The sequence below is a fragment of the Pteronotus mesoamericanus genome, unplaced genomic scaffold, assembly GCF_021234165.1.
Source record: "Pteronotus mesoamericanus isolate MK-2021 breed Mesoamerican mustached bat unplaced genomic scaffold, CSHL_Meso_final contig_20, whole genome shotgun sequence".
In the NCBI taxonomy this organism is placed as follows: Eukaryota; Metazoa; Chordata; class Mammalia; order Chiroptera; family Mormoopidae; genus Pteronotus; species Pteronotus mesoamericanus.
In genome coordinates this window covers 5,375,567-5,388,714 of record NW_026555085.1, presented here as the reverse complement: position 1 = coordinate 5,388,714, position 13,148 = coordinate 5,375,567, and the positions used below count along the sequence as shown (strand labels likewise).

General features: G+C 49.3%; 1 protein-coding gene across 4 annotated transcripts in view; it reads right to left on the bottom strand.

Moving 5' to 3' along the window:
* ZNF76 (zinc finger protein 76) overlaps nucleotides 1-13,148 on the bottom strand; it is a 34,362-nt gene that overhangs the window by 1,346 nt on the left and 19,868 nt on the right. For 3 of the 4 annotated variants that reach the window (XM_054569256.1, XM_054569258.1, XM_054569257.1), the window contains 12 exons: nucleotides 12,326-12,494; nucleotides 8,038-8,118; nucleotides 7,846-7,923; nucleotides 6,380-6,579; nucleotides 4,210-4,326; nucleotides 3,813-3,888; nucleotides 3,066-3,191; nucleotides 2,745-2,924; nucleotides 1,760-1,993; nucleotides 1,502-1,665; nucleotides 658-822; nucleotides 27-140 (listed from right to left, as the gene is read on the bottom strand). In XM_054569256.1, the coding sequence (XP_054425231.1) occupies nucleotides 27-140; nucleotides 658-822; nucleotides 1,502-1,665; nucleotides 1,760-1,993; nucleotides 2,745-2,924; nucleotides 3,066-3,191; nucleotides 3,813-3,888; nucleotides 4,210-4,326; nucleotides 6,380-6,579; nucleotides 7,846-7,923; nucleotides 8,038-8,118; nucleotides 12,326-12,398 (1,608 nt within the window). In that variant the 5' untranslated portion in view covers nucleotides 12,399-12,494. The remainder of the gene's footprint in view (nucleotides 1-26; nucleotides 141-657; nucleotides 823-1,501; nucleotides 1,666-1,759; nucleotides 1,994-2,744; nucleotides 2,925-3,065; nucleotides 3,192-3,812; nucleotides 3,889-4,209; nucleotides 4,327-6,379; nucleotides 6,580-7,845; nucleotides 7,924-8,037; nucleotides 8,119-12,325; nucleotides 12,495-13,148) is intronic. The other variant, XM_054569259.1, reaches the window with a different exon arrangement.

Sequence of the window (13,148 nt, the reverse complement as noted above, 5' to 3'; positions counted from 1 at the left end):
TGGGATCCTCCCAGACCTCTACCCACCTGCACAGCAATGTGTGTTCCATTGGCTGTAGCCAACAGCGCCACCTGTTGATGATGAAGGGATGCTACACTTGAGTCATCAGCCATTACAGCCCCAGAGGTAATGATTGTGACCTGGAACACAGGTGAATGAGGTTTTCCAACTCACCTACATTACTCTCCCTCCCCAAATCCAAACAAAATCCCTCCACGTAAGATGGTTGGAAATACCCAGAAGAGAATGGATAAAACCATTACGAGTCAGCTTACTTACTTAGGGCTCAGAGCTAAGTGATGCGTTTTTTTCCTTACAGCCAACTTAATTTAGGGATTTTGAATCATAAGACAGAGGTATAAAAGGCCCCAGAGATCATTTAATTCTCTCATTGATAATGGATTGAAGTCCATGAAAAGTGGCTGGCTTGTGGTAGGAAAACACATTAAGGGGTAGATTGAGATTTTGACACTGTCTTTTGACCCCCGGTGAAATGTCTTTCAACAGGAGAGTGGCCGATGAGAGGGATGCCCTTTTTCATGGGGAAATCTTGGTCCTCATAAGAGAGTTTACTAGGTTAGCCTGCACTTTAATGCCCACCCAATGGAAAAGAAGAACAAGAGGACAAGAAACCCCAAGCAAACCGCCTGGTCATACGGGCTGCGTCTGGGTGCCATCGGCGCTGACCATGGTGACTGTATGTGTGCCCGATGTGGCAAGGTCACCGTCATGACTGGGGATGGTGAGGGTGGTGCCGCCGTGCTGGGTCACCATACTGATGGCACTTCCCAGGGCCTGCAGATCTACCGGGGACAGGCTGACCTGCCAACGGGAAGGAAGAAGATGAGTTGGGAGTGCAGTGGAGGGTTGCCTGAAATCCCCTGGGAGGGTGTGTCCTGCTCTCCCAGACAAGGCATCACAGGTGTGGAGGCAGTCAGGGACAAGCAAGTCAAACAGGCCCCAGGTTGTATAGAGAGGCTGCACTGAAAGAATTCTGCTGATCACTTCTATTTACCACCACTTTGCCATAGGGCTCTCTGTTCCATGCACTTCAGGGTCTCCTCCTAATTTCATCCTCGTGCCAACTCCAAAAGGCATAATGCACTTGACAGTGAGGGTGCTGACAAGGGTCAGGTTATACTGCTGACTAGAAACCCCAGGCTTCCAGCCTCACACCATGCTCTAGTCTCTACACCAACATGCCTCTCTTGAGAAGGACATCCAAGTGTCTCATTCAAATGTTCAGGACCTATCAGCCTCCAAGTAAAGCAGGAAACTACTAACTGTGCTCCAGAAGTCCCAGAGACTTGCTGGAAGCATGAGGAGGAAGATGGGCTATGTTACAAGATTGGTACCCTCAGCCTCAGCTCACTGATACCCATAAGGCTAAAAAGACAAACTGGGTAGAGGTGGGACTTTCAGAACTTTGGGGTTCCCCAGAAAGATTGGGAGAGGTACCAGCCAGAGTGGCCCACCCCATCCCTACCCATAGGGCCTGTACCTGCTGGGCGCCATCCTGAGTGATCAAAGCCACCTGGGGGGCCCCATCCTCCTCAGTCACCATGGCCACTTGGGCTGGTAAGTCATCACCCTCTTCTTTCACCTCCGAAAGGTAAGCAGTGTGAGGTCGTTTGGGTGGCGGGCTCTCCTCAGCTGCACAGGCGGCTGGGAGAAGAGAGTCCACATTGACACCTGCCACCGAACAGCCATGGAGAGGCCTGGCTTGTCCCCACTCTCACCTCCTGCCCAGGCCCCTCACCCTTGAGCTGCTGTTGCTCATAAAGGGCCTGCTCACTCTCCTCTGTGGCCTCCAGCTCGCCATGGGCGCTGCGCTTATGCATGGCCAGGGTGGAGGTCTGCCGGTAGGTCTTGCCGCAGGTGCTGCAGGTGTAGGGCTTGCAGTGTGTGTGCACCACGTGATGCTTATACAGGCTTGAGTACTCGGTGAAGCGCTTCCCACAGCCTGGTACCGTGCAAACGTATGGCTTCTCCCCTGGGGACACTGGGCTGTGAGGGGGGGGTGGGAACTGGGGCTGGCAAGGGGGGAACTAATGGGACAGGGGTGGGGCAGGGTTGGTGAAGGGAGAGCCAGAGGGAGGGAGAGGGTCTAAGGCCTAGGAAAGATAGCCAGTGGAACACAGAGACATGAGTGTGGGGCCACTGAGCCCAGAGATAGGTGGAGAGAAAATGAGATGATGGGACAAAGTTGGGGCTAATGGATGGGCTGGAAGGGAGCACTGGGGCTTGTAAGGTTGAAGGTCATGACCAGAAGAGGCAGGGGATGAAGAGGTATGACTGTTGTGTCAGGTGTGATGGCAGAGTGAGGGGACAGAAGGCTGGAAGAGGAATTAACACTGGGGAGGATGAGGACACACTGGAGTCATATGGACATGGAATGAGGTGAGGAGTTGAAGGTGACATTTCCCTCTGCTTTTCCCCCATCATGCCTGACCCTGGCCTTTTGCTGGGGGCTTGGCTGGAGAGGGAAGATTCAGAGTGGAGACAGCTGGCAGGGAGCTGAGAGGGCAGGCAGTGCCTGTCAGATTGCACACTGCAAATGAAGCAGTGGTTCCGGGGATATGGTGGAACCACAGAACCCCCTCGCCCCGCCCATAGACCAGCCTGGACTGGCCAGCAGAGAAGGGCTCAGGGCTGGGTGTCAAGAATGTGTCTCAGGTCAGAAGCATACAGTAGAGGGGGCTAGGACCTCAGAGGGGCTGGACCTCACATGCCAACTGGCCCACCTGTGTGGATGCGCACGTGATTCTTGTAGTTGGTGGCGCTGGTGAAGCCACGGCCACAGTGGGGCTCGGGGCAGGTGTAGGGCCGCTCGCCCGTATGGGTGCGCACATGTACCTTGCGGATATTAGATGTGGTGAAGGAGCGGCCACAGCCCTCGAACGGGCACCGGAACGGGCGTTCACCTGTGGAGGTGGGGTGTGAAGACTGGGTGTTGTTCAGGAAGGGGGGTCATGCTGGAGCAAGAAGCAGGGATTGCACCAGGCTCCAGATCTAAGACTGAGCAGGGAGACTGAGCAGGGCAGGGAGGGCAGGGCCCAGCCTACCAGTGTGGGTCCGGACATGTTTCTGCAGGTCTCCTGAGGTCTTGAAGGCCTTGCTGCACAGCTCCTCTGGGCACTTGTATGGCTTCTCACCAGTGTGGGTGCGCACATGACTCTTCAGCCCATACCCTGTTGGCCATGTGGGAGAGAGGGGTGAGAACACTCAGTGGGGCCTCATGCTCCACCATCTCCTCTTCCCAATTCAGAGGTTCTCCACCTTAAGGTATGCTCTGTGAGGCTCCGGACTTCCTTTGGCACAAGAAGCCTATGTCTGCCTCTCCCCCACCCCTTCCTGGGCAGATGAGAAGGGCTAGAGAAGCCAACTTTGCCCTCCTTCCCTCTCCAGGGGCAGCTGGTGCCACTCCAGAACATGAATGAGAGGGAACCTCTTTTAGCTAGAGAACCATAGCTAAAGATCCTCAACTCATGGGAAAAGTAAAGGCTAGAGATGCAATGGCTAACCCAACACCCCACAGGCTGGTCGGTGTCAGAGCTGACACAAAAGGCAGGGGTCTCTCTGCCAACCAACCCCCCAGACTCTTTCTGCTGGTATGGACCATGCTGCTACTTGCTTCCATAACAGTGCTTTGTCCAGAGAGAGGGCCCTGCAAGCCAGAGTGCTCTGACAGCAGTTTCTCCAGGAAGGCAGCCTAGTGTTGGGCTGCCTCAAAGGAGTTCCCAAAGCTAATCTAGAACCCTCTGTCCTCAATTAGAAGCAGTCTGCCTTTAGTTTCCATCCAGGTAGATTACCTGTGGCAAAGGCCTTTCCGCAGCTGGGGAAGTCACACCTGTACGGACGGTCACCTGTGTGAGCTCTTTCATGTACCTGTGAGGATGAGCAATCATTAATTTAGACGGATAAGGATAGGAAGGGGCGCTTCAACTCTTTCTCGGGCTCAGAGTATCAGTTTTGGTCGCCTCCTTTATTTTGTCTCCTTTTCAGGTGAGAGGCCCCCTCCTCCAGGAAACCTTCCCTGGTTCTCGTTCTTCCTGCATTCTTCACATGTCACAGCCCCCGTGTGTACATTTCTTTCTCCAGGAGGCAAGGAGTAACTTGAGGGCAGGGACCCCCAATCAAAGCGGGCAGGCAGAGTTACAGGCTGGCGGGGGAGATGGAAAGGCCAAAAGCTGTCTGTGACAACCTTACCTTTAAGTGATGAGCGGTAGTATACAGACGCCCACAGCCCTTGTAGCCACAGCGGAATGCTCTGTCCCCAACCTGCTGCCCTTTGCCGTTATGAGAAGCCTGGGTGTCATGCAGAACCTAAGGAAAAATCTTGGGGTCCCTATTTGTATTCTCTATGAAGCAAGGGAAGAGGAGGGACATAGGGCCCATCTGTGGCAGCTTAAGACCCAATAATCAGGGTTAAACTGCCAGGGGGAGAAGACAGAGAGGGAACAGACACTGGGGAACACTGCAGAAGGAACAGGCTGGCATGTGGAGTCACCACCCATCTTTAATAGATAAAGGGAGGACTAAATGTCACGGGGTTGTGATAGCTATGGAAGAAAGGGCATCCTAGACAGCCAGGTAAGATGGGGAGGGGTGGTTTGAATGGTCGTACCTGAGCTAGGCTGGGAGCCAGTAAACCCCCTTCTGACCACACACACCTAGGAGGCTGCAATTCTGGACACCTCTCTTCTCTGTTGGGAGGAGCCTCCATCCTCCCTTCGGGGAGCCTGTGCTCAGAAGGCGCATTACCAAGGGAGCTTGCTATGGGCATAAGCTCACCTAGGTTCACCAGAGTGAGGGGCCACAACCAGCAAACCACAGAAGCACCCAGGGCAGGGCCTGCAGGTCCCCACGAGTAGCATCAGCCCTAACCACAGAGCCCAGCTAAATGACAAGTCCTCCCCCTTCATCTCTCCTGGGAACACTGCCACAGCCACCCATTCACACTGGCCTCTGGCTTCAGGGAGCCGTATTGTTCTTCTGCCTTCCTGGGGATGGTCCTGCTGAGACTGTCCCTAGCCTTTGTTTCTGGGACACTTTGGCCTTCCCGGGAGCTCCTGAAACAGAACTCCGGAAATCATGGTGGATAGGGGATCAAAGGATGAGGCCAAATTTATGGCAAGGTCTGTCTAGTCAGCTCCAGGTCAGGGGGTCAATTAGCTGACAAAGTTTCACAGACACTTAAGAAGCTGGTGGTTGGCGGGGGAGAGTCCCAGGTGGCCAGTCCTGCTCAGCGAGCTAACCCACTCAGGTGTTCAAATTTCATTCCTGTGTCTCACTAGCTCTGGGGGGTGATCGAAGGAATCAAAGAACTTCCAGGATGAAAGAGACCTCTGAGGTCATCTGGTCCCATCTCATTGCATTAGAGATGAGTGAGCTGAGGCCTGAGAGGACAGTGAATACCCAAGGTCAGACTGGGTAGAGGCAGAGCCAGCACAGACCTCAGGGTTCATGATTTGAAGCTCAGTTGTCTTTCCAACAGCATTAAGTCTCAAATTTGGCTTCTAAAATATGCCTCAGGGAACAAGGGTATGAGTGGACATAGCCTGAAGTAGCTTGCTTTAAAGTTTTGTGCTTCATTTTGAAAAGACATAAGGATTTCTTCTTCTCTATGATATAGCCACACTAGTTGTATTATAAAAAACAATCCTCCCACTTTGGGTAAACCTAGTGCTCTAGGAAGCCCCTCCATACCTACCCCGAGGCTCTGTAGTTCATCCCCAGGGAGGGAGCACTCTGGTTTGGAAAACCCACAGATCTGTGTCCACCTCCCCTGTGGGTAGGACCATGGCTCCAGCAGAGACAGCTTAGACTGACATTTGAAAAGCCAGGATCTTTTCCCTTTGAGGCTGAGCTACTGTGCAGGCCTTGTGTTCCAAGAATCCCAGCTGCTCTGCTGCATCTGCCCTTGTCACTGCCTACTGAAGTTATTTCCCCAAATGACTAAATGAGTCACAGAGAAGAAATAAGTACAAGAACATCTGACCTTAATTGACTGGAAAACTAATAAAAGTCACTGGGAGGGCTTTCCAGGCAGGACAGAGGATTTTTACAACAGCCAAAGTGAAGCTAGGCCTGAATCCCCAAACTCCCACTGTACGGCTGTCACTGTTTCTCACAGCTGCCTTCCCCCTGCAGAGGCAGCATAAACAAGGGTGAATGTAAACAGCTGTCAGCAGCCCTGGCCAGGCTGGGATGCACGCCCTGGATGAGGATGTGACAGATGAGTTTGGGAGACAGGGTACGGGGCAAAAAGAGTAGCCCAAGCCATGCCCAAGCACAGGGCAGTCTTGTCCTCTAAAGAGGTGGCAGTTTTGGCAGGGCCAAGAGAACTGACGGGTAGTGTCAAGCTCTGTGAGCTCACCTTGCTGGCATACTGCTCCAGGGCCACCACCGTGTCCGTGCTGATGGCCTCGTCATCCTCTGCAGCCAGGTCCTCCAAGCCCACCTCCGTCTGCACGGCCAGGATGGTGCTGTCTGAAGGCACAGCCACCGGGCGGTGAATGTACGCAGTGGAGCCATCCTCCAGCTGGACGGCTTCCAGGGCGCTGGGGTCATAGCCCTCTGCAGAAACATGCGGTTAGCCAGAACGCTGCACAGGGGCGAGAGAGGGGGGACTCAGGCTTCAAGGTAACGAGATGCACATACACCAAGGAGGGTTTTAGCATTGGGTTTCCCCTGGTCTGTCACCTTGGTGATTCACTCTGGCTGGCCCTCCTTCTGGGGCTGCCTCTCCTTAAGGACAAGGTCTGCTATGGAGCACTCACTGGGACCTCACAGGCTGCTTGAGAACCTGAGGGGACCATCATCACTTCGGCCTAGATGACCTCAAGAACCGCCTAACTGGTGGTGCCTTACCACCTCCACTTCCCTCCAGGCAGCGCAGGATCTGGAGGGATCTTTGCAGGACACAAAAGTGATCATGTGACCTGAAGGCTTAAAATAGTTCCACTGCTTCTCATTGTTCTGAGGCTAAAGATCAAGACCCTCTTCCAGACACTCACGCCCCAAGTGCTCTGGGCCCTGCCTCTGTTTGGCTTCTTCTTACCTGTTTTGCCCTCACCCCCAGTACTCTAGCTCCTAGCAGTTTCCGGAATGTGCCATTCTTTCCTCTCACCTCTGGGCCCATGCATGGTGTTCCTTCTGTTCAGAGTACTGAACCCTCCCTGCCATCCCTCTTTCTCTAGCTAAGTCCACTTCGTTCTTCAGCTCTCAGCACAAGGGTCACTTCCTCACAGATGCCCTCCCTGAGCCTGAGCCCTGTTTGTGATGGTCAGTTCATCAATGATGATTTGCATTACTTCTAGTTCTCCACCTAGACTCTAGGTGTGCCAGGACTGTGTCAGACTTTGTTCTCTCTTGTATATTCTACACCTAGCACACACATAGTTGCTCAAGAAACTACTTGTAGAAGGAATAAATTGTTATTCTTCAGTACCTTAGAAGCTTTATTCTTTTTTTTGTTTATTTTTAGAGAGAGGGGAAGTGATGGAGAGGGAGAGAAACATCGATGTGTGGTTGCCTCTTGTGCACCCAGGCATGTGCTTTGACTGGGAATCGAACCGGTGACCCTCTGGTTCGCAGGCCAGCACTCAATCACTGAGTCACACCAACCTGGGCAGAAGCTTTATTCTTAAATGTAAGTTTTTTGCTCCCGGTCTTGGATGACATCCTTAGGTCATATTTAATAACTTAAGACTTTGTGGTTGTGCAGAAAAGCTGCGACCAAGGCCCACACTATTGACTTCCAAGGCCCAGCCTCCTAGGGACAGAAACTGTTGCTCCTGTGATGCCCACAGGAAAGGTAGGTAAGATAGACTATGACCCTACCTTTGGGTGTACGATGTATGTAGGCCATGCTGCCATCTTCCAGCTGCACAGGTTGTCCATCCTCAAAGGAAAGAGGTTCTGTAATGAGAGCAATGCCTACCTTTCTCTGGAGCTTAGTGCCAGGGAGGGGTTCCTCAGTGGGGACTGCTGGGCCTCCCTCCATGAAGCAGGAGTGTCTTGGGGTGCCCTCACCTTTCTGCACCGTCACCTGGTGAATGTATGCGGTGGTACCATCCTCAAGCTGGATCACTTGCCCTTCAAGCAGCTTCTCTCCTGTGGAGGTGGAAATGGAGAGAAGTGGGCTTAGCCCACAACAGGGCTGAAAACACCTGCCTGTTTTTAGCAGAGGACTGAGACACAGGTGTCATGCCTGTGTACCTAAGCACAGGTAATATTTTCCAGGTTACCTCGCTCCCTGCATCCCTAGGCCTGGGCCTCAAAGGTACAGGGGGTGAAAACACTCTGTCATGAGGCCCTCTGCAGCTCCCAACAGACTCCATTCCTGTCACTCACAAGAAGAGCAACTTCGTTCGTTATCCTACACATGCCCAACAAAGTAGGGACTTACAATTAATAGAAGTTTCTGAGACTGAACTAAATGGACAAAGGATACCCTGAAACCTAGAAAGGTCCCAATGGGTCAAAACTCAGATACGGCTCAAACTAACTAAATGAAAATACGTTCCAGGGCCTAGACTGCTGATAAGGCAGCATAGCTTGCTGGTTAGAAGCAATGGGCTCTGGAACCGGTCCAGGTCCCCTGGGTTGGAATTTCAACTCTACTTCTTATTAGGTGTGTGTTCATAGACAGCTAGCTTATTTAACCTCTCTGTGCTTCAGTTTCCTCTTCTTAAAATGATTAAAAATTGTGTCTTCTTCATTGGGTTGCTGTAAGTGTTAAATGAGTTAATGAATATAAAACACTCAGAACAGTGCTAAGTATGTGGCCAGCCCTCAATAAGCCTTAGCTTTTCTTACAATAAGCCCAATCTGCATATTAGAAGAAATGGAAAATAAAGCAATAGGGAGGATTGTGAATGTGACTACTACACTATTACATGACCACCTAGGACTTCTTCCACTACCACGGGTGGGTAATGTTTCCTTCACTGATCTCTGATATTTTCATTTCAGTTTTCCAATAAAAAAATTGACTCACGGCAACAAAATAAGCACTACGGAAATTAACAAGACTCCAGAGTCCCTAAGATATTATCCTTCCTTTATCTCAGATCCTTACTGGAAAGCCCTTCTAAGAGCAAATGCCTCTTAGGTTTTTGTGTACAGTGAGTATGAGAGAAGGGAATGGAGAAAGGAAGTGAGACAGGGAAGAAGAGACATTGAAGAGTTAGTGATAAGTAGTTTGTTCACTCCTCTCCTTACAAGTTTCAGGTTTAGGAAGTTGAGCTCTTATGATGTGGGTAACAGACCAGGCAATTACTTCTGGCCCAGCTCTCTGCTGATGTCTCTCTCTCAGAGGAATTCCCAAACTTGTGCCAAACTGAGTCTTCTTGCGTCAGTAATGAACAGTTCTACAAGCCAGCCTAAGGCAGGTCAAGTGGAGACAGAGGTAAGAAGTAGGAGAGGGAAGAGGAACCCTCTCTCCTCACTCCCCCAAGCAAGCAGTAGGCCACTCTGCATTTTAACACACTACCTGTCCTGGTAGGGGTGCCAGCAGTGGGGGTTCTGAAAGTGTCAGCAGAGCTTCTGCTAGCAGAGCGGGCATTGCTTAAAGGCAGAAAACAAAAATAGCTCTTCTTAGAGCTATTTGAGCCCCGATCAGTGTGGCTCAGATGGCTGGGCATCATCCCACAAAACAAAATAAATAAAATCTTCAAAAAAAAGAGTTATTTGAGAAAAAAAAATTTTTTAAATGTAGATTATCAATGTTTTATTTACACTTCGGTATTTCTAATACAATTCTTGATCTTAAAGTAAATCTTTACTTCACTACATATGTTTTACTAATATATATTTAACCTATGTAATTTACATTTTAATTTAAACTATATTTGAAATGTATAATGTAATCTTTGTATAAGAAAAAAATTTAACCTAGAATTTCTTCTAACAACCAGAGCCTATGATGGGGAAAGGGGGTGGGGAGAACAGCTGGCTGGCATGGCCCTCGCATCTCATTACAGAGAGGTGATCGTACATTCTTCTTGGTTGGAGCAGCCCAGTATGTTTATTTATTTATTATTTAAAGAATATTTTATTTATTTATTTTTAGAGAGGGGGAAGGGAGGGAGAAAGAGAGGGAGAGAAACATTGATGTAGGAGACAAACATTGATTGGTTGCTCATACACATCTAGACCAGGGACTGAACTTGCAACCCAGACATGACTGGGAATTGAACTGGCAACGCTTCGCTTTGTGGGATGATGCCCAACCAATTGAGCCACACCAGTCAGAGGGCTCCAGTGTATTTAGTCAGAGCACACTCTTCCACTCTCAGAAGTGTCAGATTTGAATGACATGCTTTATGCTTACCCTAATTTCAGGTAAATCTCACAAAGTTTTAGGGCTTCCTGCTTATTTGGGGGCCCAGACACAGCTGCCTGCTGACAGAGGAAAGCACCCCAGTCAAGGGCTTCAGAGAAGCTCACCAGAGAGAGATGTCTTCTGAGACAGTGAGGGCCAACTCTACTTTGGGCAGTGTGTGAGTGTGTGTGCATGCATGTAAGCACACATTGCAACACTTTGGAAGAGGCAGAGAACAGAGCCAGGCAGACTGATGACAGAAGAATATAAATGGGGACACAGGGGAGGCAAATAGACCCAGATACAAGAGGTAAAGACATAAGAAAAGAGTGTAGGTTTCTCAGGCCAAGTGTGGCCACTTGCTTTTCACTTATTTATTCAACCATCAATTTGTAGCAGAAGACTGAGATATGGTAAATACCTGGGTCCATGGAGTAAACAGTCCAGTCTACACAGTCCCTAAGTTCTTTCCACCCTACCAAGACCATGGCAGCAGGGCAACATCTGTGAAGGGAAGTTGGCAAACAGAGGGTTTTGGGCTTCAAAACTATTCTAGAGAAGTTCCATTTTCAAGAAAACTAAGCCAGCCAGAGGCTCAGTGGATTGAGTGCAAGCCCGTGAACCAATAGGTCGCTGATTCAATTCCCAGTCAGGGCATGTGCCTGTGTTGAGGGCCAGGTTCCCAGTAGGGGGTGCTTGAGAGGCAACCACACATTGATGTTTCTTTCCCTCTTTTTCCCTCTCTCCCCCTTCTCTAAAATTAAATAAATAAAATCTTTTAAAAACAGACAACTTAAAATAAAATCAACAAATTATCCAAAAACTTGAGAACTGAAATACTTTTTGACGTGTTGAAATGAAGAGGGCAATGTTGCAATGACAATGCAGTCGTCAGGATGGCAATGCTCAGAGTCCAGAAAAGACAAAACGAAGAGTAGGAATGAGGCAGAGTTTGCCCGGTGCTGTCTAAGAGGGACGTGCTTGCCATCTGGCGTGCCTGAGTATGCTGGCAAAAAAGGGGGCTGATGGTGGTGAAGGTTAGTGTCCCTGGCCCGAAGGCCCTGCCCTTCAACAACACTCTCTTCTAATGCCACCCTCACCTTGATCTCTTAAGATCCTAGAGAATACGAATTTCAGGTAAATCTGAATTTCAGATATACAATGAATTTTTTTTAGTACTTAGAGTTATTAATTTAGTATTTTTTAGCACTTAATCCCATGTTTATACATGTCAATCCCATGCAGTATTTGGGACATACTTATACAACAAAATTATTCACTGTTTATCTGAAATTCAAATTTAACTGTGTGCCATGTATTTTTATTTTTGGCAACCTTAGTGGGGCCTAAGACATGAGCTTTATTCTTGGGTGTCCTCTCTGAACCTAGAAGAGTATCTTATACATGGTAGATGCTCAGTAGATAGTCTGAGTGCTTAAACTTGCTTGAGCCCTGGCTGGGTGGCTTCTTTGGTTGGAGAATTGTCCTGTACACCAAAAGGTTGCGGATTTCATTTCTGGTCAGGGCACACACCTACGTTGTGGGTTCAATCTCCGGCAGGGGTGCGTATAGGAAGCAGCCGATCAATGTTTCTCATATTGATGTCTCTCTCTCTCTCTCTTTCTCTTCGGGTGAATATTTTTTTAAAACCTTGCTTGAAAGCACCAAGAACTGGACAGGAGTGTTGAAAAGCAGGAAGTCATAACCAGCACTGTGTTCATCTATTCCAGAGATATTTAGGAACTACTCTAAGGAATTCTGCCTTTCAGAGGCCTTGGCTCCAACTGCTGAGCTGGTCTGATTTTCTAGCTGCAAGGATGGCATTTTATATTAAATAGTTCCTTACTTCATCAATTATCTCAAGAGATTCTCATGCAGAGCAAGGTGTGGCAAGCAGGTGGGAGGGCAGGGTCAGGGTGAGACTGATGGAAGGGTCACTGCTCTCCAGGAGCTGAGGGAATGGATGGGGATCCTGAGGTCCTCATAAATACTCACCTTTGACAGCTTGCTGGATGTAGGCTGTCGTCCCATCACTGAGGGTGACTGTCTGCAGCCCCAAGCTCTCCATGGCAAACTGCCACTCGTGCACTCAGACATGAAGTTGGTTTCTGGGCAGCACCAAGATCCACAGCTGAGGTCAGAGATTTCCTTCCAGGTCACAAATCTGAGGAAATAGACAGTTTCACATTATGAATTGCACAGGTTCCTAACACTACAAGGACACATAGGGAAAAAGTGAATGAGGGTAGCCAAGAAGAAACAGAGACAAATTCTTCAAAGTAAACAACTATGTTGGTTTTTATGAAGTGGGTTCAAAATATGCACACTTAAGAATTCTAAAATTTAGGTATAAAAGAGAAGCATGCCAACCAAATTGGTTGGAAAACAAGATTTCACTGATCAAAACCCACTTTTACACTCACCCTCCTTAGAAGGGAGCCTCACAGAAGGCAGACAGCAAGCCAATCCCACGCTATCCATTTTGACATCTCTCCTGTGCTCAGATCGATTCATCCACCAGCCTTGCTGACCCTCCTCAGTGAACGTCCCACAGGCATCACAAATGGAGTGAGTCTCCAACCGAACTCACCACCCCCTCATCCCGAGAACTGTCCCACATCCAGTGTCCTCTATCCCAGGGATGGCACCTCCAGCTACCTAGAATCAGTAGGGTCATCCCTGATTCCTCCTCTCCCTCAAAAACCTAGGTACACAACTATGTAATAGCACACACAAAAATCAACTCAAAATGGATTAAAGACTTGAATGTAAGACCTGAAACTATTAAACCCCTAGAACGAAATATAAACAGTAAGTT